The 27,045-nt window shown below is 42.2% G+C and overlaps 1 protein-coding gene across 1 annotated transcript in view; it reads left to right on the plus strand.

Moving 5' to 3' along the window:
* The window catches only part of LOC141084643 (ileal sodium/bile acid cotransporter-like), a 43,033-nt gene extending 16,509 nt beyond the window's left edge, over positions 1-26,524 (plus strand). Inside the window, exons 4-6 of the mRNA XM_073569467.1 lie at positions 18,672-18,847; positions 23,415-23,572; positions 26,160-26,524. Coding sequence (XP_073425568.1) covers positions 18,672-18,847; positions 23,415-23,572; positions 26,160-26,290 — 465 coding nt within the window. The 3' untranslated portion in view covers positions 26,291-26,524. The remainder of the gene's footprint in view (positions 1-18,671; positions 18,848-23,414; positions 23,573-26,159) is intronic.
* Positions 26,525-27,045: the final 521 nt, after the last annotated feature.

Raw genomic sequence — 27,045 nt, forward strand, 5'->3', positions numbered from 1 at the left:
TGAGGACTGGATATAAGGCTGCCGACGCCCTTCTTCCTGGCTGGTGATTTTCCTGCTGGATTCTTGGAGACCAGTCTGATTCCTGCATCTCAAAGCTAAGTTTTTCTGCTCTGCTTTGTACTCTTCAGTTTTGTTTTTGTTTTGCTTTGTTTTTTGGGAGTTCTGCCATCCCGGGCCGGGGGTGAGCTGAATTCCATTTTTGTCTCTGATCTGTTGATATTTTGCTCTGTCTTCAGAATATACCTGAGTGCTGATATAGTCTTTTGAAGCCTAGCGACTTCAGGGCCTGTTTTTCCTATCAGTCGGTTGGCTCATTTTGATAGGGTTTTTGCGGATGGCAGACAGCAGCTTTCCTATCCTGTCCTATGTAGTTAGCTTGGGCCCCATCATTTGCTCAACCTATCTTTCTATCTGTGTTAGTGTTTTCATCTTGCTTCACCGTTATTATATGTTGGGGGCTGCCTATTGCTTTGGGGTCTGCTCTGGGGCAGTTTAGTTTTTCCCCTTTCTGTCTTTAGGCTATATAGTTCTCCGGCTGTGATCGAGGGGTCTAGGGCACTGTAGGAACCCCCCACGGCTACTGCTAGTTGTTGTGGATAGGTTCAGGGGTCTGCAATCCGATAGCTGCCAACCTCTCTGGTTTTTCTGGACTTAGCTGGTATTTTGTTTTTTCTTCCTTCGGTGACTCATCATAACAGTCCACGTTTCATCGGTCCTTTTGAAATTCTAAAGCGCGTCAATGACGTGGCCTACAAATTAAAATTGCCTGCCTCACTAAGAATTCACAATGTTTTTCATGTATCCCTCCTCAAGCCTGCGGTATTTAATCACTACCACTCAACTGCTTCTCAAAATTTCCAACCCAGCAGTTCTGATAATACCTTTGAGGTTAAGGATATACTCGCCACAAGAAATGTTAGAGGTCGAACTTTGTTTTTGGTCGATTGGAAGGGTTTCGGCCCTGAGGAGAGGTCCTGGGAACCTCGAGAGAACATTAATGCACCTCGGATCATGAAACGATTTCTCGACAACCTTAGGAGGGAGTAGAGGGGGGGTACTGTCACGCCCACTGTCACGCCCGCCACTGATACTCACCTGCAAGGCCCTGTGCGCACCTCCCGGCATGCACCCGCTCCCCGGCGCGTCCCCGCTCCTGACCTCCGGCCTCCCCGGCGTCGCACCCACGCTCCTGTGGCCGGCGCTCTGACTGCACCATGTGACGCGGTGGCTCCGCCCCCAACATGGCGGCGCCCATCGTCTATTTCTGGCCGGCGTCTCCCCAGGTAAGACGCCTGTGTATCGTTCCCGGGTAGAGAAAAATAAGGGCTAGGACTAGCAGCGGATACTGTGTCCAGGTCCATACGCCTAGGCACTACACCTGCACGTGTTCATGTAACCTGATCTACTGATACAAAACTGTTAAAGCGTCTCAGGCATTAACCTCTTAGGATTATAAGAAATTTATTTTTCTCTAACATTAATTGGTTCAAGTATCAAAAGATATTAACCCATACCCACCAGGCATAAACTCTTACAGGCATAAAGCCCCTAGAGACTTAAGCTCCATTGCCTGTTCCAATTTCTTCCGGATTCACCAGAGCACTACACGTGTTATAGACAGTTAGTTGGTCATTGCAGTAACCTCCAAAATCACTGCCTTGTAATAGGATCTTATATAATTCTCCACTTTTAACTTCATCATCTGCAGCAGTCGGCAGACTGACGAAGGCCAATTGTAGGCCGAAACGTCCTTTGTGACTGCCACAATAAAAACTTATTTTCAAAAAGGATCATTCAGTTGAGTGCCAAGTTACTTTATTATTCACTTGGGTCTGGGTAACCTACTTGTGCACCTTGTAGTAGTGCCACGCTATACTTTTGGATCAATGTGTCATAAGTGTGCCATCAGTGTGCCATCCGTGTATTTCCGGTATGGATAAAGAAAGAATGAAACTACAAAGCTTCTCCCATACTTTGCAATGTTAAACACATACAGCATGCGAATGGCACATGGATGTGAAAAAAACGGATGCCACATGTACTGGAAACACATACATGTGAAGGGGGCCGTAGGCTAGTTTCACATTTGCGGACGGAGGGCTGCAGAATTCCTCTGAAGCCCCGCCCCCTGCCACGCCTCCTCCGGTCAGCTCCACCTATTTCTGCATATGGATGCATGCGCCTGCATACCCTATCTTTAATATTGGGTACGCAGGTCCTGCCGCAGTATGCGGATGCCGCCGCATGCGTCGTTTTGATATTTTTTTTATGTGATAAAACATAACTTATCAGCCACAAGACACCTGATATGGGGCACCACTTTCCTCAGCAGTTTATAACCTGTGTGACCATATTAATATTTTACATAGGTGAAATGTGGTAACAGATGCCCTTTAATTGCATTTTGATATCTTAATATTTTGTGATTATTTTGTGAGAAAAGTCAAATTTTATATATTAGTCATAATTAATGTTAGTAAATTGTGGATCTTTGTGTATAAAGATGTATATTTTTCTACTGCTTAAAAACGAATATCTGGCCTCTTTAAAAATGTACCTAATGCTACGTGTGAATCCAATCTAAATGGATTAGAGAACTTACACTTATTGGAATAGTGGCAAGACGAAAAGCATTTTTGAAAGCAAGCCATAAGAAGTCCCATTTCCAGTTTGCGAAAAAAACATGTAGGGGCACAGTTAGCATGTGGAAGATGTTGATCTGGTCAGATGAGGAAAAAGTAGAACTTTTTTTTTGCTAAATACAAAATGCTATTTGTGGCAGAACACTAAGGCTGGGATTACACATGCGAGAAACTCGGACGAGTCTCGCATCTTAATACCCAGTGCTGCCGCCGGCACCCGGAAGCGAAGCGTGCGGCAGCATGTATTTCAGCAGTGCCGGGTATTAAGATGCAAGACTTGTCCGAGTTTCTCACATGTGTGATCCTGGCCTAACACTGCATATCACCCTAAAAAACACTACCGCCAAACATGGTGGTGGTGGCTGTAATGGTCACGTGTGACTGGACACACTGCCTCCAGCAGGGCGAATTTAAATAATAAAACGTGCAGCCGGATACACCGCCTCCAGCAGGCGACTTTAAGAATTACACATGAAACTGGATACACCGCCTCCAGCAGGGCGAATTTAAATAATAGGGGGAAACAATTACAATGGAGGCCTTGCGATAGGGAACGGGGACGTGGAGTCAGTGTCTCTACACTCCTAGCGATCCCTAAGCCAGTTCTGCACCGGGCGCCGATCAGAATACCTGAAATCCTAGCTCGCCCTGCACCTATCCCTTACTAGTGAAGTGGACGGTGCAGAAACTAATCCCACCACTGCACTGAAACACACAAAAGGAAAGTCACAAAACAGGGGTAACACTACTTAGCTTTGCTCTGTTGCTCTTGCTCCCAGCAACAGAGTCCAACACCAGAAAGCAGCTTTCCTCCTGAATAGCTGCTACTTCTCCAAGCTTTGTTAGAGCTGCAAGGAACTCCTCTCTGTAGTTCCTTCCTTCACCAGACTTTACACCAGAGCTCCCCTGAACTGCAAGGATCTCCACTCAGTAGTTCCTTCCTCCACCAGACTTGGTTTGAAATGAGCAATATCACCAACAACAGTGAGAGCACATGACACACCTTTATAGTTAGGCCAGAGGAATCACACCTGTTAATGATTCCCGTGTAATGACACTAACCACCACTGGGGGCAAACTAGAAAAAAAGACACCACAGTGCAATGACCCTAATGGCCACCGGGGGGCAAAACCAAACTTAAGCACACAGCTTAAGGAAAAAAAAGGTTACATGTGCTTTTATCTGTCATATCCAACCTGGATCATGACAGTGGCATCATGCTGTGTGGATGCTTTTCTTGTTCAGGTACAGCGAAGCTGGTCAGAGTTGATGGGAAGATGGATGGAGGTTAGTGATGAGCGAGTGTGCTTGTTACACGAGTTTTCCGAGCATGCCCGGGTGTTCTCCAAGTATCCTGGGCATGCTCAACGATTATGTTTGTGTCTCCGCAGCACGTGATTTGTGGCTGTTAGACAACCTGAACACATGCAGGGATTGCCTGTTTCTTAGGGAATCGCCACATGTATTCAGGCTGTCTAGCAGCTGCAAATTATTCAGCTGCAGAGACACAAACATTATCTATGAGCACACCCAAGATATTCGGAGAACACCCGAGCATGCTCGGAAAACTCGAGTAACAAGCACACTCGCTCATCACTTATGGGGTAAAAACAGGGCAATTCTGGTGGAATAACCAGTTATATGCTGCAAAACACTTGAGACTGGGGCATAGGCTCACCTTCCAGCAGGACAATGACCCTAAATATACTGCGAGATCTATAATGGAATTATTTAGATCAAAGAATATTAATTTATTTGAAACGCCCAGTCAAAGTCCAGACCTAAGTCTCATAGAGAATCTGTGGCAAGACTCGAAAATTGCTGGTCACAGATACTCTCCATCCAATCTCATTGAGCTAGAGCTACAGTTGTGCTCAAAAGTTTACATACCCCGTCAGAATTTTTGCTTTCTTGGCCTTTTTTCAGAGAATATGAATGATAACACCAAATCTGTTTCTACACTCATGGTTAGTGGTTGGGTGAAGCCATATATTGTCAAACTACTGAGTTTTCTCTTTTTAAATCATAATGACAGCCAAAAACATACAAATAACCCTGATCAAGTTTACATACCCTGGTGATTTTGGCCTGATAACATGCACAGAAGTTGACACAAATGGGTTTGAATGGCTACTAAAGGTAACATCCTCACCTGTGACAAATGCCAGGAAAATTGTTTGGGATGCAAAGGAAAACCAACAAATAACATCAGCTGAAATACTGGACTCTCTGAAAACTAGCAGTGTCCCTGTTTCAAGATGCTCAATAAGGAGGAACTTGAAGAAAAATGGGCTGCATGGTCAATTTTCAATCAATTTTCCTGACATTTGTCACAGGTGAGGATGTTACCTTTAGTAGCCATTCAAACCCATTTGTGTCAACTTCTGTGCATGTCAGGCCAAAATCACCAGGGTATGTAAACTTTTTATCAGGGTCATTTGGATGTTTTGGGTTGTCATTATGATTTAAAAAGAGAAAACAAAGTAGTTTGACAATAAATTGCTTCACCCAACCACTAACCAAGAGTGGAGAAAAAGTTTTGGTGTTTCATACTGTACATATTCTCTGAAAAAAAAGGCCAAGAAACCAAAAATTCCACCAGGGTATGTAAACTTTTGAGCACAACTGTAGTTTGCAAAGAAGAATGGGCAAAAATTTCAGTCACTAGATATGCAAAGCTGGTAGAGACATACCCCCAAAGACTTGCAGCAGTAATTGCATCAAAAGGTGGTCTTACATACCGTAGTAATATTATGCTATTTTGTGTTGTTATATCAGATAAAATCCAAATAAAGTACATTTAAGTTTCTGGGTGCAAAGTAAAAAAATGTGGAAAAGTTCACAGGGTATGAATACTTTTTCAAGAGCAATACTGCTGTCTGTAGCTTTATAAAAGCATCTTGAGCAGTGGCATACAGCCAATAGCAGCAGTCCATGAGGTCGCCATAGCGCCCGTGAGTCTGGAGGCCCACACTCTCCTGCCAGTCAACGCATGTTCAACTGTTTCGGTATCCTGGATGCCGATACAGTTGCAAGCAATGAAGGAAGAGGGAGCCAGCAGCTCCCTGCTTCATCACTCTCCCTCAGTGTCTGAGATCTAACATCTAAGCACAGCTTGCGTTGTTGTGCAGAGCAGTGCACAGCTGCAGAACCACTCTGAGGAGACTGGAAAAGCTGGGAAACAAGGAGAGGTATTTTTTTTCTTGTATCAATGAAAATATTGAGGGGCTCATTATAGTGTATGGAAGGCAATGTGGACCCATTATATTATATAGGAGGCTATGTGGGGCTCACTATACTGTATGGAATGCAATGTGAGGGCCATTATACTGTATGGAACACAATGTGGGGGCCATTATACTGTATGCAAGACTATGTGGAGCATATTATGCTTTTTTGATTGATTATGTGAGGCCCATTATACTTTATGAAGGATTATATGGTGCTCATTTTATTGTATGGAGGACTATGTGGGGGCCATATACTATATGGAAGGCGATTTAGGGCCCATTATACTGTATGAAAGGCAATATAGGGCCAATATACTGTATGGAGGACTATGTGGAACCCATTATACTATATGGAGGACTATGTAGAGCCCATTATACTATATGGAGGACTACAGTGGTATGTAAAATTTTGGGCACCCCTGCTCAAAATTACTGTTATTGTGAACAGTTAAGCAAGTTGAAGATGAAATGATCTCTAAAAAAAAACTAAAGTTAAGGATTACACATTTCCTTTGCATTTTAGGCAAAATATAGATATATTTTCATCTTTTGCATTTTAAAAATTACAAGAATTAAAATGGGCCGATGCAAAAGTTTAGCAACCTGTATGGTTAGTACCTAATAGCACCCCCTTTTTCAAGTATCACAGCTTGTAAACACTTTTTGTATCGAGCCAAGAATCTTTCAATTCTTGTTTGAGGGATTTTCATCCATTCTTCCTTGGAAAATTCTTCCAATTGTGTGAGATTCATGGGTCGTATTGCATGCACTGCTATTTTGAGGTCTAGCTACAGATTTTAATGATGTTCAGATCAGGGGACGGTGAGGGCCATTGTAAAACCTTCAGCTTGCGCCTTTTAAGGTAGTTCATTGGGGATTTTGACACATGTATAGGATTATTACTAGAGTTGAGCGATACCATCCGATACTTCAAAGTATCGTATCGGATGGTATCGGCCGATCTTTAAAAAAAGTATCGGTATCGCCGATTCCGATACCGGAAGTCCCATTCAAGTCTATGGGACTTCCGGTATCGGAATAAGAAAAACCCTTTCCTGCCCTTGTACAGCCTCTCTGGGGTCTGTACGGGCCTTTCGGGGGGCTGTGCCGGCCTGCCAGGGGGTCTGTGCAGGCTCCGGTGGTCTGTGCCGGCCTGCCGGTGGTCTGTGCAGGCTCCGGGGGGCTGTGCCGGCCTGCCGGGGGGCTGTGCCGGCCTGCCGGGGGGCTGTGCCGGCCTGCCAGGGGGTCTGTGCAGGCTCCGGTGGTCTGTGCCGGCCTGCCGGTGGTCTGTGCAGGCTCCGGGGGGCTGTGCCGGCCTGCCGGGGGGCTGTGCCGGCCTGCCGGGGGGCTGTGCCGGCCTGCCGGTGGTCTGTGCAGGCTCCGGGGGTCTGTGCAGGCATCGTCCGATAGGACTACAAGTCCCATCTGGCGATGCCTGCTACCATGACAGTGATTGACACATTAGCCAATGATGGGACAGTAGTAGTCCCATCATCCGGCTAATGTGTTAAATGTAAAAAAAAAAAAAAAAAAAAAAAAAAATTACATGCTACATTCATACTACATACTACATACATGCTACATTCATACTACATACTACATACATGCTACATTCATACTACATGCAACATACATACTACATATATACTACATGCATGCTACATATATACTACATGCATGCTACATACATACTACATGATACATACTACATATATACTACATGCATGCTACATACATACTACATATATACTACATGCATGCTACATACATACTACATGCTACATGCATGCTACATACATACTACATACATGCTACATATATACTACATACATACTACATATATACTACATGCATGCTACATATATACTACATGCATGCTACATACATACTACATATATACTACATGCATGCTACATACATACTACATGCTACATGCATGCTACATATATACTACATACATGCTACATATATACTACATACATACTACATATATACTACATGCATGCTACATACATACTACATATATACTACATGCATGCTACATACATACTACATGCTACATGCATGCTACATACATACTACATACATGCTACATATATACTACATACATACTACATATATACTACATACATACCACATACATACTACATGCATGCTACATATATACTACATGCATGCTACATACATACTACATATATACTACATACATACCACATACATACTACATACATGCTACATATATACTACATGCATGCTACATACATACTACATATATACTACATGCATGCTACATACATACTACATGCTACATGCATGCTACATACATACTACATGCTACATACATACCACATATATACTACATACATACAATACATTCATACAATACATACATAGACATACAGTACATATAACATAGAGTAACATACTTACCAATACTTGTCACATTGTTCCCCGAAGCCATTGTCGTCTACGGAATAAATATTAACATAACAAACCACAAAAATACTCACCCACGATCCGAAGCAGTCCACGAGTGTGTCCCACGACGATCTTGGGTAGAGAACTGCAGCATCAGCTGATGCTGCCGTTCTCTACGGGCTGCAGGAATCCAATGACGGAAGGTAGGTATCCTTCCGCACTGTATTCCTCCGCCACTTAAAAAAAAAAAAAGTCCCTAGTCTCACTTTATGCCATTGCTGTGTGGGAATTTCCCACACAGCAATGGCATAAAGTGAGACTAGGGACTTTTTTTTTTTTAAGTGGCGGAGGAATACAGTGCGGAAGGATACCTACCTTCCGTCATTGGATTCCTGCAGCCCGTAGAGAACGGCAGCATCATCTGATGCTGCAGTTCTCTACCCAAGATCGTCGTGGGACACACTCGTGGACTGCTTCGGATCGTGGGTGAGTATTTTTGTGGTTTGTTATGTTAATATTTATTCCGGAAAGACAATGGCTTCGGGGAACAATGTGACAAGTATTGGTAAGTATGTTACTCTATGTTATATGTACTGTATGTCTATGTATGTATTGTATGAATGTATTGTATGTATGTAGTATATATGTGGTATGTATGTAGCATGTAGTATGTATGTAGTATGTAGCATGCATGTAGTATGTATGTAGCATGCATGTAGTATATATGTAGTATGTATGTAGCATGCATGTAGTATATATGTAGCATGTATGTAGTATGTATGTGGTATGTATGTAGCATGTAGTATATATGTAGCATGCATGTAGTATATATGTAGTATGTATGTAGTATGTATGTAGCATGTATGTAGTATATATGTAGTATGTATGTAGTATATATGTAGCATGTATGTAGTATATATGTAGTATGTATGTAGTATATATGTAGCATGCATGTAGTATATATGTAGTATGTATGTAGTATATATGTAGCATGCATGTAGTATATATGTAGTATGTATGTAGTATATATGTAGCATGTATGTAGTATGTATGTAGCATGCATGTAGCATGTAGTATGTATGTAGCATGCATGTAGTATATATGTAGTATGTATGTAGCATGCATGTAGTATATATGTAGCATGCATGTAGTATGTATGTGGTATGTATGTAGCATGTAGTATATATGTAGCATGCATGTAGTATGTATGTAGTATGTATGTAGTATGTATGTAGCATGCAGTATGTATGTAGTATGTATGTAGTATATATGTAGTATGTATGTAGCATGCATGTAGTATGTATGTAGTATGTATGTAGTATGTATGTAGTATATATGTAGTATGTATGTAGCATGTAGTATGTATGTAGTATTTTTTTTTTTTTTTTTTTTTTTTTAACATTTAACACATTAGCCGGATGATGGGACTACTACTGTCCCATCATTGGCTAATGTGTCAATCACTGTCATGGTAGCAGGCATCGCCCGATGGGACTTGTAGTCCCATCGGACGATGCTTGCACAGACCCCCGGACATCAGCACAGCCCCCCGGCAGGCCGGCACAGCCCCCCGGCAGGCCGGTACAGACCCCCACAGGGTGCACAGCCCCCCGGCAGGCCGGCACAGCCCCCCGGCAGGCCGGCAGAGACCCCGGGCAGTCCACACAGCCCCCCAGCAGGCCGGCACAGCCCCCCGGCAGGCCGGCAGAGACCCCCGGAAGGCCCGAAATGACGGCGCATCATGATGCGCACACACCGCGCATCATGATGACGTCAGGCCGTCAATCAACTGAACTTCCGATTCCGATGCCGAATTCCGATATTGAAAAAATATCGGAAGTCGGTATCGGAATTCCGATACAGCAAGTATCGGCCGATACCCGATACTTGCGGTATCGGAATGCTCAACACTAATTATTACCCATTTGTAAAAGCCATCCTCTTTTCAACTTCAGCTTTTTAACAGTTGGTGTTATATTTGCATGTCATGGACATGGTTTTAGGGCTGGCGGAACACACCAAATAATAAAAAGATGGTTCGCAGCCCAAGGTCCACTGTGCAGAGATGGTAACCTGCTGCTCGGTAATGGCAGATGCTATATGGCGGTATAAAAGAAGAACACATGTGGGTTAATGTCACCCGGTGTGTACAGAGGTGAACTCTGTTTCCTCACAGAGCCGCACTACCGCGAAACACAAATGCCTGAGCCTGTTGAAGCTCACAGAGCTCGGCAAAGGAGCGCTCAGCATGCGGTCACAGAACTCTGCACCAAGGACACGGGGTCAGAGTCCCTCTAGACCTACTAAGCATGCGGTGTCACACCTGCGGATGCCACTAATTGACGCTGGCTACCGTGGAGTGCCAACCAAGTGCACCGTGGCGTACAGACAAAGCCACCACTTGGTGCTGATGCCGGTCTCTGACTCCGCCTCCTACCTATGCCTCAGCCTGGGCGCTGACAGGCAAGGCTACACAACACATGTGTACAAAGGGTAGGGGTTTCACAATGAGTCATTCACCAGAGACATTCATACGTGCATAAAACTCTCACTCCACATGGTGTATACTAGCGCACGGCTGCGCGGCCATGCGATCCTTTTATAGGCACAGCCTTCCAAGACCTTCCTGATGGCACAATCCAGGCAGCTTGAGGACCTGAGCATGTGACCTCCGACCACCAATGAGTGGTCGTCTCATGGGCATGCTCAGATGGGGAAAAGCAGAACTTAGTCCCAGGAGCATCTACTACTCGCCGCTGACTAATGTCTGATGCTATAGCTGAACCTGGAGTGGCAGTAGCAACCTGAGCAGGATCTTCTGTGGCCGCAGAAGAATGGGAGACTGCAAAGGACATGGCTTGAGTTTCCCCATGTGCAGTGGGGAAACCCTGGCGCCTATCACACGGTTTGTGGAACCACTGTGCCACAGACCGTGGAAAGCCTGGAGGAGAGTGACTAAACAAACACCTGACTGTTCACTAGAGCCACTGATGGTGAGGTTAGACTTGGCTCTCAAAGAAGGCCAGGTGCCACTCCAGGACAGACCAACGGCCGCGCAGCACCTGGACCCAGAGGACAGACTGGAAGGAGCAGCTGGCAGGGTTTGTATTAGAAGCAGCAGACAGTTTGCATCAGAGTACAGAAGACAGAGTTCATACCTAAGTGCAGCAGGCAGTGTTTGTGTCAGACTGCAGCAGGCAGAGTTTTCATCAGAGTGCAGCAGAAAGCAGCGTGTTTACGAGGTGTACAAAGCGGAGCCAAGCGTGTACAAGGTGTGCGGAGCGGCGCATGTACGAGGTGTACGGAGCGAAATGGCATGTGTGCGAGGTGTACGGAGCATAGCCGCACGTGTACGAGGTGTACAGAGCGGAGTGTGTATGAGGTGTACGGAGCGGAGCCGCGCGTATACGAGGTGTACGGAGCGGAGCCACATGTGTACGGGGCATGCGGAGCCGCACGTGTACGAGGTGTACGGGGCAGAGCCACATGTGTACGGGGCATGCGGAGCCGCACGTGTACGAGGTGTATGGAGCGGACTCGTGTGTGTACTTGGTGTATGGAGCGGAGCCGTGTGTGTATGGGGTATGCGGAGCGGAGCTGTGTGTTTACGGAGTGGAGCCATATGTGTATGGGATGTACAGAGCGGAACTAAGTGTGTATGAGGCATACAAAGCGGGCTTTTCCCACGGACACAGGAGTACACGACGGAGCTCCGAGGAGTATTTTAAAACTCGCACATGACGTTCCTCCGGAAGTAATGTGCTGGAAGCTGACCAGAAATGAGATAAATTCATGAGGAGATTGTGACGGAACTAGGAATGCTTCAGATCCATCACAGGTCCTCCTTCAACAGCGCAGACAGCAGGATCGCCTGGGAATCGGGGATGCCGGCCATGTGAGCGGATCATGATATGTCCTGCACCGGGAGGCTCAGGTGGGCACTACAATGGGAGTCGGGCTGCTATAGTATCTTTATAGAATCTTTCTTTATTTCTTTCTCTCTGTTTCTTTCTTTCTCTGTTCTTTCTTTCTCATTCTCTGTTCTGTCTTTCCCTCATTTTCTTTCTCTCTCTCTGTTCTTTCTTTCTCTCTCTAATCTTTCTTTTTTCTTTCTCTCCTTCTCTCTCTCTGTTCTTTCTTTCCCCTTTCTTTCTTTTTCTTTCCTCTCTTTCTTTCTCTCTGTTCTTACTTTCTTTACTTCTTTCTTTCTCTCTCTTAGTTCTTTCTCTTTCTCTCTGTTCTTTCTTTCTTTCCCCTCTTTCTTTCTCTCTCTGTTCTTTCTTTCTCTCTCGTTCTCCTTTCGTTCTTTCTCTCTCTCTCTGTTTTCTTTTTTCTCTCTCTCTGTTTTCTCTCTTCCTTAGTACCAGTCAGTGTGCCCACAGTACCAGCAAATGTGCCCATAATGCCAGCCACTGTGACCTCAGTACCAGTCAGTGTGATCAGCAGTGCTAAATGGGTGTGGTTGGGCATGGACATGGCTCTGACTAGTTACAAAATGGGTGTGGCCGGGCATGGCCTAAAATTTGCGCACGACGCAGTCTTTCTCTCTCATTCCCTTTTTCAAAAGTTGGGAGGTATGATAGGGACGGCAATGACCAGGGGGTCTGGTTGCCCAATGGATAGCAGTTCTGCCAGGAATTCTGTCACCGTGCGTACAAAAGGGGACAGAGCTTTGGAAGGAGTACTGCAACTAAAAGCAATAAATAGGACTGAGCTGAAATACTGGGCACAGCTGTGACTACATGTTATATAGTCATGTTAATCTCCTCTCACTTCTTGTAACCTACAAGTGTACAAAGATATTATATAGTCACCATGTGACTAGTGGGCTTATGTAACTTCAAATGCCAGGGCTGAATTTTAGTCCCAGTCCAGCCCTGGGTGGAACCGTGATAATAACTTTGATCATTGTAGCCAAAGAGTTTTATTTTAATCTCATCAGTCCACAGGACTTGTTTCCAAAATTCATCACGCTTGTTTAGATGTTCTTTTGCATACTTGCTGAATTTTATGGTGAGGCCACAGGAGAGCTTTTCTTATGATGTGTCTTCCATGAAGGCGATATTTGTGCAGGTGTCCATGAACAGTAGAACAATTTACCACAACTCCAGTTTCTGCTAAATCTTTCTTAAGGTCTTTTGTAGTCAAGCAGGAATTCTAATTTGCCTCTCTAGCAGTCCTATAAGCAACTCTCACTGAAATTTTGTTTTGTCTTCCAAGCCTTTTCTTGACCTCCACTGTTACTGTTAACTTTTCCTTTCCTCAGTTCAAAATGTAATTAAGAAAAGTTGAATACGCTTTGTTATCTTCTTATAGCCTTCTTGTCATGATCCATTTCTTGGATCTGTGTCAGATCTGGATTTCCTCACATTTAACCCCTTTCTGCCATATGACGTACTATCCCGTCCATGTGCCCTGGGACTTAATTCCCAGGGACGGGATAGTATGTCATAGCTATCAGCAGCGCTGATCGCGGCTGGGTGTCAGCTGATTATCATAGCTGACACCCGACACATTAACCCCTGGCACACTGCGATCAAACACGATCGCAGTGTACCGGGGGTTTAGGGAAGCATCGGCAGGGAGGGGGCACCCTCCGTTCTTCCCTGCGACCCCTGCAGCAACGCGATGTGCAGCGCTGCTGCGGGGGCCTCCTTCCCTGCAGGTCCCTGGATCCAAAATGGCGGCGGGGACCTTTGGGGGCCTGCAGGGAGCTGACTTCCTCAGTGTCGGCAAAGCACAGGCACGAGGAAGCCTTCTATACTGCCTGTGAAAGATCGCTGATCTGTCACAGCAATCTGTGATGTGACAGATCAGCGATGTGTCACATGACAGTTATGTCCCCCCTGGGACAATGTAATAAAGTTAAAAAAAAAGTGTAAAAATAATTTATAAAAAATCGCTAAATAAATTTAAAAAAAAATATTCCCTAATAAATTCATTTTTTGGAAATTAAAAACAAAAACAATAAAAGTACACATATTTGGTATCGCCGCGTCCGTAACGACCCGCCCTATAAAACTGTCCCATTACTTGACCCCCTTAGCGAACCCCTTAAAAAATAAAAATAAAAAACAAAGCAAAAAATAATGCTTTATTATCATACCGTCGAACAAAAAGTGCAATAACGCATGATCAAAAAGACAGATATAAATACCCATGCTATCGCTGAAAATGTCATCTTGTCCCGCAAAAAAACGAGCCACTATACAGCATCATCAGTGAAAAAATAAAAAAGTTATAACTCACAGAATAAAGCGATGCAAAAATAATTATTTTTCATATAAAATTGTTTTCATTGCATAAAAGCGCCAAAACATAAAAAAAACCTAAATGAGGTATCGCTGTAATCGTACTGACCCGAAGAATAAAACCATCTTATCAATTTTACGACACGCAGAATGGTGTAAACGCACCCCCCAAAAGAAATTCTTGAAATGCTGGTTTTTGTTCATTCTGTGTCTCAAATATCGGAATAAAAAGCGATCAAAAAATGTCACGTGCCCGAAAATGGTACCCATAAAAACGTCAACTTGTCCCGCAAAAAATAAGATCTCACATGACTCGGTGGGTCAAAATACGGAAAAATTATAGCTCTCAAAATGTGATGATGCAAAAACTATTTTTACAATAAAAAGCATCTTTTAGCGTGACAGCTGCCAAAAATAAAAACCCACTATAAATAGTAAATCAAACCCCCCTTTATCATCCCCTTAGTTAGGGAAAAATAATAAAATTAAAAAAATGTATTTATTTCCATTTTCCCATTAGGGATAGGGCTAGGGTTATGGCTAGGGTTAGGGCTAGGGTTAGAGCTAGGGTTAGGGTTAGGGCTAGGGCTAGGTTTAGGGCTAGGGTTAGGGCTGAGATTACGGTTAGGGGTGTGTTGGGGTTAGGGTTTGAGTTAGAATTGGGGGTTTTCCACTGTTTGGGCACATCAGGTGCTCTCCAAACACAACATGGCGTCTGATCTCTACTCCAGTCAATTCTGCTTTGAAACTTTTGGGGTCCAATTTCTCCTGTTACCCTTAGGAAAATAAAAAATTGGGGGCCAGAATATCATTTTTGTGGAAAAAAATATGATTTTTTTATTTTCACGCCCGGGCATTATAAACTTCTGTGAAGCACTGGGGGGTTCAAAGTGCTCACCACACATCTATATAAGTTCCTTAGGGGGTCTAGTTTCCAAAATGGTGTAATTTGTGGGGGGTTTCCACTGTTTTGGTACATCAGGGGCTTTCCAAACGTGACATGGTGTCCGATCTCAATTCCAGCCAAAAAAGTCAAATGGAGCTGCTTCCCTTCTGAGCACTGCCATGCGCCCAAATAGTCATTTACACTCACATATGGGGTATCAGCATACTCAGGACAAATTGCACAATAACTTTTAGGGTCCTGTTACCCTTGGGAAAATAAAAATTGGGGGTGAAAAGATCATTTTTGTGGAAAAAAATATGATTTTTTAATTGTACGACTGTACGTTATAAATTTCTGTGAAGCTCTTGTGGGTTCAAAGTTCTCACCACATATCTAGATAAGTTCTTGGGAGGTCTAGTTTCCAAAATGGGGTTACTTGTGGGGGGGTTTCCACTGTTTAGGTACATCAGGAGCTCTCCAAATGTGACATGGCGTCCGATCTGAATTCCAGCCAGTTTTGCATTGAAAAAGTCAAACGGCGCTCCTCCCTTCTGAGCTCTGCCATGCGCCGAAACAGTGGTTCCCCCCACATTTCAGGTATCAGCATACTCAGGACAAATTGCACAATAACTTTTGCAGTCCAATTTCTCCTGTTACCCTTGGTAAAATAAAAAAATTGGACCTAAAGTAATTTTTTGTGAAAAAAGTTAAATGTTCATTTTTTTTTAAACATTCAAAAAATTCCTGTGAAGCACCTGAAGGGTTAATAAACTTCTTGAATATGGTTTTGAGCACCTTGAGGGGTGCAGTTTTTAGAATGGTGTCACTTTGGGGTATTTTCTATCATATAGACCCCTCAAAGTGACTTCAAATGTGATGTGGTCCGTAAAAATAAAATGGTGTTGCAAAAATGAGAAATTGCTGGTCAACTTTTAACCCTTATAACTTCCTAACAAAAAAAAAATTTGGGTTCCAAAATTGTGCTGATGTAAAGTTAACATGTGGGAAATGTTACTTATTAAGTTTTCTGTATGCCATATCTCTGAGATTTAAGGGCATAAAAATTCAAAGTTGTAAAATTGCAAAATTTTCAAAATTTTCGCCAAATTTCCATTTTTTCACAAATAAACGCAAGTTATTTGAATGAAATTTTACCACTAACATGAAGTACAATATGTCACGAGAAAACAATGTCAGAATCAGTGGGATCCATGGAAGCGTTCCAAAGTTATTACCTCATAAAGGGACAGTGGTCAGAATTGTAAAAATTGACCCGGTCATGAACGTGCAAACCACCCTTGGGAGTTAAGGGGTTAAACCTTTTTTCCTTTTCGGCCATCGGGCGGTTAATATGAGTTTTTGCCCCTGGGGGCAGCTGTTGTTACTACAACTATAGTTGGTCTGCTGATGGGTTTCCCCCCCATGGCTGCTGGTGTTACTGCATGGTTACTGCATGGTGATTAAATATTTATGCAGGTGGTGATTACTCCCCCTCCTTCCTATAAAAGGTTATCAGGTGCTGTAGATCACTGTTGGTTATACACTTGCTCTTGGGAGACCAACCAAGCTGGAGTTCAGGAGCTGACAGAGTTCTGTGGTGCTTCAGTTGCTTGCTGTTGTCAAGTGGCTATCTCTGCTGTCCAGGAGTATTGCAGCAGAGCAAGCTAAGTTTTGTTTTGTTTTACCCTGTCTGTTGTATCTTTCCTTTGGATTTGTGCAGTACACTTTTTCCCTGTCTCCTAGGGAGGGGGTTGGGGCCTTTTAGCTTAGGGCTAAACAGAAGACAGGGACAGGTCGGAAACTTGGGCCTCACTACTATTACGTGTACCCCCAAGTTAAGAAAAGACAGGGCACCCCCTTAGCCTGAGGAGCAGTTCAGGGGCCTTGGTTCGACATCATCTGTTTTCCCCTTACTGCCCCGTGACATTATAACATGACAGTATAACCAACCATCACATTCTGCCTGGTGAGTCATGGCCCAAATGCAGGCCTTTGCCGCACTGCTTCAGTCCCTCACGAATGAGCTCAAGGTGCTGCGGGGTGACAGGTAAGAGCGACCGCCGACAGATTGCTTATCGCTGCTGCATCGCTGGTGAGATCTGCCTGTTTGGCAACTCACTAGCGACCATTTAGCGATGCACCAGCGATCCTGACCAGGTCGTATCGTTTAGAGATCGCTGGTGTATCGCTAGATGTAACGGGACCCTTAAGCCCCTGTTACACATAGCGATGTCCAAGCGATCCCACCAACGATCCAACATGATGGGATCGCTGGGACATCGATAGGCTGATCGCTGGTGAGCTGTCACAAGACAGCCCCTCCAGCGATCAGGACCAGCGACACTCCTGGATACCCGCTGTTTACCTTGGAAACTGGCGTACATGCTGGTTTCTAATGTAAACATCGGGTATCTAAGAGCCGTGCGACTCCTGGATACCCGCTGTTTACCTTGGAAACCAGCGTGTATGCCGGTTTCCAAGGTAAACAGCAGGTATCCAGGAACCGCGGCTCCTGGATACCGGATGTTTACATATGAAACCAGCGTCCAGCGATCGAAAAACGGCCCAGGCCGATCGGGCATGATCAGCGATAACCGCCAGGGGAGCCGGTCGCTGATCCTCGTCACACACAGCGATCTCGCTGGCGAGATCGCTGTGGCGTCACAAAATCAGTGATCTCGCTAGCGAGATCGCTGTGTGTGACGGGGTCTTTAGACTTCAGGACAGTCTGCATGAAGTATGACAATGAGGTCTCGTCAGAGCAGCATCCTGTCTGGCATGTACATTCTTTTGTTCAATGAAAGTAACAGTACATGGAGCCAGATAGAATAGAGGAATTCACGTTCACAATGCCTGACAAGATGATGCTCTGACGTGACCTATGTGACATGCTTATTGTTTGACGCAATCAAACCTGAAATCTAGGATAGGGTGTGATTGATGGTAACTGCCATCTTTGAATCCTGAGTGCAATAGATAAAGCATACTTTTTTGCTAAATGAAGGTAATTAGAAAAATGTTTAATATTTAAATGTGTATTATTTATATTAGTTATTTATGTTAGCATATTTCTCAGAGAATCCCTTTAATGAACACTCTGTTCTCTCCACTTCATAGTGTTTGAATAAACTAGACAGATCATCCTGATTGTCTGCACTTAAATTTGTCTCTTTTGTACAGTTGTATTGCACAAAAATTACACATAATATTATGTCATCTAACTAAATGCTATTGTACTTCCAGGTAGGATCCATTACAGGGGGTATCCTTATTTTACTTATAGCTGTAATAGGTGGAGTTCTATACAAAGGATCATGGGACATTGACCCAAAATTGTGGATTATAGGAACAATATTTCCAGCTGCTGGCTTCCTTTTTGGCTTCCTGTTGGCTTATATATCTAATCAGACATGGAGCAGGTATGTAGCTTTTTTGTAATGTAAATGAGTTCTCTCATCTACCATAAAGGTTAATCTTAATGGGTACAGGGTAGAGTAAGAAAAGAACAAAATGTATACTCACATACCAGACCAGACTTGCTACTGCGCAACCAATACTCTGCAACTATTGATTGGATGCTTAGATGAACACAATATACATCATATACATCATAAAGGTTACAATGAGACTGCTGTATATATCACAGAGTTTATATATATTTATTATGAGCTGCTTATATAGGGCTATTATATTCCACAGCGCTTTGCAGATATTATCATCAATGTCCCCAATGGGGCTCACAATTTAAATTCCCTAGCAATATGTGTTTGGAGTCTGTTGCATACATCACATAGGTGATAATGACATTCTGCTGTATACATCACATAAGATATACTCATATTCTGCTGTATACATCACATACAATACATTGAGACCATGCTTTATACATCACATAGGATACACCAAAACTCTGATGTATACATCACATAGGATACATTGAGACTGCTGTAAATATTACATAGGATTCACTGAGATTATGCTATATATATCACATAGGATACACTGAGACTCTGCTGTATATATCACATCAGTTACCTTGAGACTCTACTGTATACTGCATACAGGATACACTAGACTGTTGAATACAACACATAAGATACAATGAAACTGCTATATACATCAAATAGATCACACTTAGACTTAACTGTATGCAACACATAGCATACACTGATGATGCTGTATTTACATGCCATAAACTACACTGAGGCACTACAACAGCTGTGGCAAAAATTAAGAGACCACTTTCAAATGTTCAGTTTGTTTGATTTTTCTCTTTATAGGTATATTTTTGAGTAAAATGTGATTTGTTCTTTTAGTCTATAAACTTCTGACATGTCTCCAAATTTCCAAGAAATTAATTTTGTATTTTTTTTCGGACAAAGAAAAATCGTCAAAATTAAAAAAAAAAACCAGTGCTTTCAGACCTCAAATAATGCAAAGAAAACTAATTCATAATTATTTAGAAACAACAATACTAATGTTTGACTCAGGAAGAGTTCCGAAATCAATATTTTTTTGAATAACCATGATTTTTAAAAATGGCTTTCATGCATCTTGGCATGCTTTCCGCCAGTCTTTCACACTGCTTCTGGCGGAAAAATTGAAGCAGTTTTTTGTTTGATGGCTTGTGACTATCCATCATCCTCTTGATTACATTCCAGAGGTTTTCAATGGGGTTCAGGTCTGGAGAAAGGGCTGCCCATGACAGGGTTTTGATGTGGTAGTCTCTTAATTTTTTCCAAAGCTGTATATACATCACATAAAAGGACACACTGAGACTACTGTATAGATCGCACAGACCACTAAGACTCTTCTGTATACATTACATAGTAACATAAGATGTACTGAGACTACTGTATACATCATGTAGGATATACTGAGACTTTGCTGTACACATTACATATTATACTATGAGACTGCTGAATACAACACATTGCATACACTGAGACTATGCTGTATATATCTCACAGGATACACTGAGACTAATGTATACATCACATAAGATACTCTGAGACTCTGACATATACATCACATAGGTCACACTGAGATTCTGCTATATACATCACATGATACACTGAGACTGGTGTATACACATCACATAAAATATACTGAGACTTTGCTATATAATTCACATAGGATTTATTGAGACCCTGTATATGTCACAAAGGATACACTGAGACTCTACCATATACAGTATATTATATAGGAACATGAAATACACAGACTGTATTCATCACATAGGATACTCTAAGACTGCTTTACATACATATATACATCACAAATCTTGCACTGAAACTCTAACTTTTACATAGCATAGCAGACACTGAGATTGCTATATACATCACACAGGATACTCTGAGACTCTGCTGAATATATCACATACAATATACTAAGCTTGCTGTATACATCACACAGGAAACACTGAGTGTCTGCTCTATACATCACATAGATTACACTGAGACAATATTGTGTACATCACATAGGATACACTGAGTCCTTGCTGTATACTGCATACTTTACATTGTAATCAATGAGTCATAGGAGAATACACCAAGAGTTTACCATATGCATCACATAGGACACACTGAGACTCTGTGAAATACATCACATAGGATACACCAAGACTCTACAGTATACATCATATGTTTACACTGAGACTCGGCTGAATACATTAGGGGGCATCAGTTTTATGTCACTGATCTATGACTGAAAACTATCAGATAAGAGCAATAGCAATGTGACGAGACTCTGGCATTATTGGAAATGTAGTTTGCATTAGGAGAACAATATTAGAGTTAGCCAACCCAGACTTAACACAACATCTGAAACAGATCTAAACAAGGTATATGGAAAATCTCTATGCAATTCTTTAATAATAACCTATGCCACAATATTTAAACAAAAACTTTATTATTTCTGAACAGATGTGCAGATTGCTGACTAATAATCATGACTAATTTCTGTTCCTGAAAAGAATTCACTTTTTGAAATTTAAACTTAATCTTAAAGACAATGACATTACTAGCAGATCATTTGTGGTATTTATCATGCATATTAGGAGCTGCAGTAATTTATTTCAGTTTCTTAATATTACACTTTCATGATTGAAATCCTAATTACATACAGTCCTACTCATCATAATTGGCACCCATGATGTGGAATATCTCCTGAAAAAAATGAATCAAGTGAAACAGATCACTTGTGTTAAATGCAAAAGAGCAAACAATAAACAATAATTTAAAACAAAAAACAATGGGAGGGAAAAATAGGAAAACCTAATGCTTTCTGTGACACTGGAATTGGCACCCTTTACATTAAATTAGTATGGAAACGCATTTTGACTCGCCTGTGGTAAATCACAAATGAGAATCACCTGTAATTAATTATCAGTGCCCATGTGACATGAATTAACCATTGAATGATGACATCTGTGTTTTAAAAAAGCCACATGGTAGGCCCTGTTCCTTTGTCACAATGTTGAAGACAAAGGAGCTGTCTTAGAACATCAGAACTGCTATTATTAGAAAACACAAGACTTCCAAAGGGGATAACATCATCTCCAAAGACCTTGGCATCCCAGTTTCAACTGTGCACAATGTTATTAAGAAGTTTTCCAAGTATGGAATTGTCAAGAACCTCCCTTGATTTGGCAGAAAGAGGAAAATTGACAAGAGATGTCTTCGAAGGTTGGTGCGAATGGTGTAGTAAGCATCACGTCAAACATCCAAAAACCAGAAGGCCAATCTGAAACAATCTTGGATCATGGTTCCAACAATGATGAACACTAAACCAAGCAGAGCTTTATGAGCGAAGGCCATGGAAGAAACCATTGCTGAAGAAAAGACAATAAAAAAATGACTGATCTTTGCCAAAGAGTACCTTGACAAACGACTATCCATCTGGGAAAATGTTCTGTGGACAGATTAAACAAAAATAGAGCTTTTGACAATGCAAAGCAACAGTTTGTTTACAGACGGCGCCATGAAATTTCTAAGGAAAAGAACAGCCTACCAACAGTTAAACAATGCTGTGGGGTTGATTTGCTTTGTCTGGTACTGGAGGCCTTCACAGTATCACAGGAATCATGAAATCAGAGATTTATCAAGAGATTCTAGAACAAAATGTCCTACCCAGTGTAAGAAAACTTGGTTTGATTCGAAGAACATGGGTCCTCCAGCAAGACAATGACCCAAAGCACACATCCAAACGTACACAGGAATGGTTGAAAAAGAAAAAAATGACTGTTATAAAATGGCCAGCAATGAGCCCTGACCTCAATCTCACTGAAAATCTTTGGGTGAGCTGAAATCTGCCATTGGGAAAAAGGACCCTGCAAATATTCAAGAGCTTGAACAAACTGCAAAGACGGAGTGGGAGAAAATGCCAGCTGAGAAGTGCAAGAAGCTTGTTGAAGGCTACAAGAAACATTTGGATGCTGTCATCAATTCCAAAGGGTGTGCAACCAAGTGTTAATTAGGGGTGCCTTTATTGCTACACTTGCTGTTTACTCTGTTTCTTCATTGAAATTGCAACATGTAAGTTGAAAAACAATGTTTTATTGTTATATTACTTTGGACCACCAATTTAAAAAATCCTGAGGCTATAACTTTAGTACATTTCCATTTACTTCTGAATATATTGTACAGGCTATGAAAAAAATGAAATGAAAGGGTGCCAATAATGGTGAGCAAAACTATATAGTACAGTTGGAAAATCATGCATTTCAATATTTAAGTATTTTTTGGAGGTTGGCTGCCTAAATGCATCTGTACAGACTGTGGTCTCTTCCATAATTCCTGACTGTATGCATCTGACAGTGACCACAAATGCAAAATGCACTTACTTGACAATGCACAATTTAATGTCATACAATGTAATACATTTTTAGTTCAATATAGTTTACTGTCAGTGATGAATTTTCATATTAGAATATACTGAATGCATTACACAATATTCATATTCCTTTTCCTATTGTTACATATTTAGATGTCGAACAATCTCATTGGAAACAGGAATGCAAAATACTCAACTATGCACCACAATTATCCAGCTTTCCTTTACTCCGGAGCAGCTTAGCTTGATGTTCACTTTCCCGCTTATCTACAGTATTTTCCAGATTCTGTTTGCAGTTTTACTACTAATAGGTGAGTCACTTTTAATAACTTATTTTCTAGCTGAAAATGTAAAAGGGATGTCAGGTGTAGAATGACAAATTTGCAGTTACTCTGTGTGACTGCAGACTGAATCCTCCCAGCACACGCACTGTGCGCTGTGAGGATATGCGAATGTCTGCACCAGGAACAGTGGTCAGGTAAGCAATATGCATACTCCAGGCCAGAACCCATCTAGTGGACATGGCCTTGCTCAACATTAAGTACTGAGTGAGACCGTGCTCACTAGCTGGGTTCTGTCCAGGACTATGCATATTGCACATTTGACTGCCATTCTCTGCTCAGACACCGGCGAATTCTCGCAGCGCACAACCCTGGACAACCCCTTTAAGAAACTTTATATTTTCATACATTTTTTCTTTATATTCACATTTTCATATTGAAAGGCATCATTGTACTTTTAGAAGAAGCTACAGCACTATGAAAGCAGCCTATTGTAGTCATGAAGCAGTCATTGTTTTCCTGACGCTTCTGATTAGTAACATATAGTTGTGCCAGGGGCGGATACAGACTGAAGAGGACCCCTGTGTAAGCACAGTATTTGAGTGCTTGGCAATCCAATACTAATCACAATAGCTGCATCCCTTTAAGTTGCTTACTTTTTTGAAAGTTAAAGTGGCCATCTAACTTCGGGCCTCTTTGAGACTGCACAGGTTGCACTAATGGTATGTGTCACGTGGACCCGTCCTATGTGACGCGACCATCAGGCCGGTAACTGAAACAACAAGACACGGCACGTGAAACTGTCCTGTGTGACACGGCCCACTGACCAGTAACTAAAACAACAAGACACGGGGGAAGGGGAAACAGTTACAATGGTGGGCCCTGCGATAGGGAACGGGGACGTGGAGACGTCCTGCACTCCTCTGAGTCAGTGTCCCTAACACTCCTAACGTTCCCTATGCCGGTTCCGCACCGGGCACCGATCAGGATACCTGTCACCCTAGCACACCCTATACCTATTCCTTGCTAGGGAGCTGGGTGGTGCAGGCACTGGCCCCACCGCTGTACTAATATACACCAGGGAAAAATACAAACAGGGAAACACCACTTAGCTTTGCTCTGTTGCTCTTGCTCCCAGCAACAGAGTCCACCACCAGAATGCAGCTTTCCTCCTGAATAGCTGCCACCAAGCTCTGTCAGAGCTGCAAGGAAATCCCCTCTGACTCCTTCCACACCAGGACTCTGACTGTGCTGCAAGGAACTCTCTCTAGCTCCTTTCTCCACCAAGGATGGTTGGAAATGAACACTATCACCAACACTGATTGCAACACCTGACACTTTTTTATAGCAGAGCCAGAGCAATCACACCTGCTATAATCACATGCACTAAAGTAACCAGTGTGCAATGACCCTAACGGCCACTGGGGGCAAAACTAGAACTGAAAACACCACAGTGCAATGACCCTAATGGCCACCGGGGCAAAACTATCATTAAGCACACAGCTTAAGGGAAAAAAAGGTTACTAGTGCATTTTATCGGTCATGATCCAGCATGGATCCTGACAGTATGTCTGAGCTGGCCACTAATATATTAGGGGCCAGTAAATTTTATGTGCTATCTTTAAAAAAAATAATACCAGCCAGAATAATGATGATACATACTGTACATGTATTGCATGTATAAATTTCTAGGAATCTGGCACCAACATAATAGCAGGCAGAGCATAAATGTATTAGTTATAGCACTCCAAAATTCAAGACAGTACAGTTACAAATAAAGTGCCCCATAGAGTTCCATAGTGTTTCCATAGGATTTCCATAGTGTTGCACAAGTGAGAGAATTCCTGATGCATTGATGATACTTCCACCACTTGTGCAAAACTAAGGAAATCCTGAAAATATGACATGCTTGGGGTCGTGAGGACTTGAGTTTGGGAAACACTGGTCTAGAGGAACAGTAGTCAACATTAGAGGTGAGTGAATTGCATTACGCAACCTTGGACCCCAGTCCAGGTCAGTGGTCTCTGGCAGTGGAAATGAGCTGCCTGAATCTCGTGAACGTCTGGGTTCTTCGGTGCAGCGTTTGATTCGGTGGCCTTGTGTGACACCGTCTGTGCACCATGCATGCAGCACACAGGTAATGGAGTGTCAGCACAGCACACAAAATTCACGTAGCTCTGGACGTTGGCCAGAGACCACTGACCTGGACCATGAATTGGGGTTTCGCGAAATGATCCGCTCATCTCTGGTCAACAAAAATCTATGGTGTATGGCCAACTTTATTACCATCCTGTGTTGTTTTCACTGAATGACAGGAAGTTTCATGTGAGGAACTTATCAAAGACCACTTTTACATCAAGTCCTATCTCTTAGAGGCAGACTCCATAACCCCCACAACTCCCATACACTGATGCACCATGTGAATTATAACACATAAAAAAAATGCAACATTTCTTGCCCATGAATGTATAGCACGTATAAAGCATTATGAAATGGGATATGATTCAGGACTTTACTGTGAAATTTCAACATCTTGTTTTTATGTATATAACACATTACACATTACATTCCACGTGTCTTAGATTTTACGTAATATGACTTTTATCATTACCCTTAGGATACCAACTGTCATTGTATTTTAATAAAAAAAAGACAGTTAATAATGATGAAGAAACTAAAGCAGATCCACCAAATGGAGAGACAAATTCAGGGTTTCAATTGGAAGACAAGCCAAGCAATGGCATCTAGCACCTCGAAATCGAAATTTAGTAAATATGGACACATGGGCACGACTCCATGCCATACAAAAATGGTTTAAAAACAGTATGGATTGTCAATAAAGTTCTTCACAAAGGACTAAAATGCTGTATTTTCGTCATGTAAATAATGTTAATTTATTGGAACAGTTCATGTTATTATATGAGATCCATTTGTAAAATTATTATTTTGTTTTCTGTCAAACTGTTATTATAAATTGGGGAAAAAATGCATTACGAAACTATGTAATTAAAGTTGCTTTGTACATCGCTCTATGTCTCTCATTGATTTTAAAAATGTAGTTTTGTCTATGATTACATCCATCGAAAAATGTCCTGATCAAGACATAGACTTTACAGACATTGATCGCCTACATGAAATGTGACTGCTCTTTCAAGGTTGTTAAGATAGTTTAATGACTCACAGTAAGAAATCAGTGAAGCGAGGTAAGCCCTGTAACCCACAGTAAAATAGATGTCAATATAATTTACTACTGTAATAGTAATGGCAGCTATAGTTATATTCCAACTGTTATACTGCAACAAAAGTATCATGTATTTATGCATAGGATTAGACATTTAATGACGCTTCTGAAACCATCCCCTCTTATCAATCTATTCAATCTTAGCTGGAAAACATGGTGCAAAATCAATTACAAAGTGAGCGTTGATTGTTTAAATTCATTAATAAAGTACCGTATTTTCCAGCATATAAGATGACTTGGCGTATAAGATGACCCCCAACAT

The sequence above is a fragment of the Dendrobates tinctorius genome, unplaced genomic scaffold, assembly GCF_039654945.1.
Source record: "Dendrobates tinctorius isolate UK_male_01 unplaced genomic scaffold, ASM3965494v1 ptg000026l, whole genome shotgun sequence".
NCBI classification, from domain to species: Eukaryota; Metazoa; Chordata; class Amphibia; order Anura; family Dendrobatidae; genus Dendrobates; species Dendrobates tinctorius.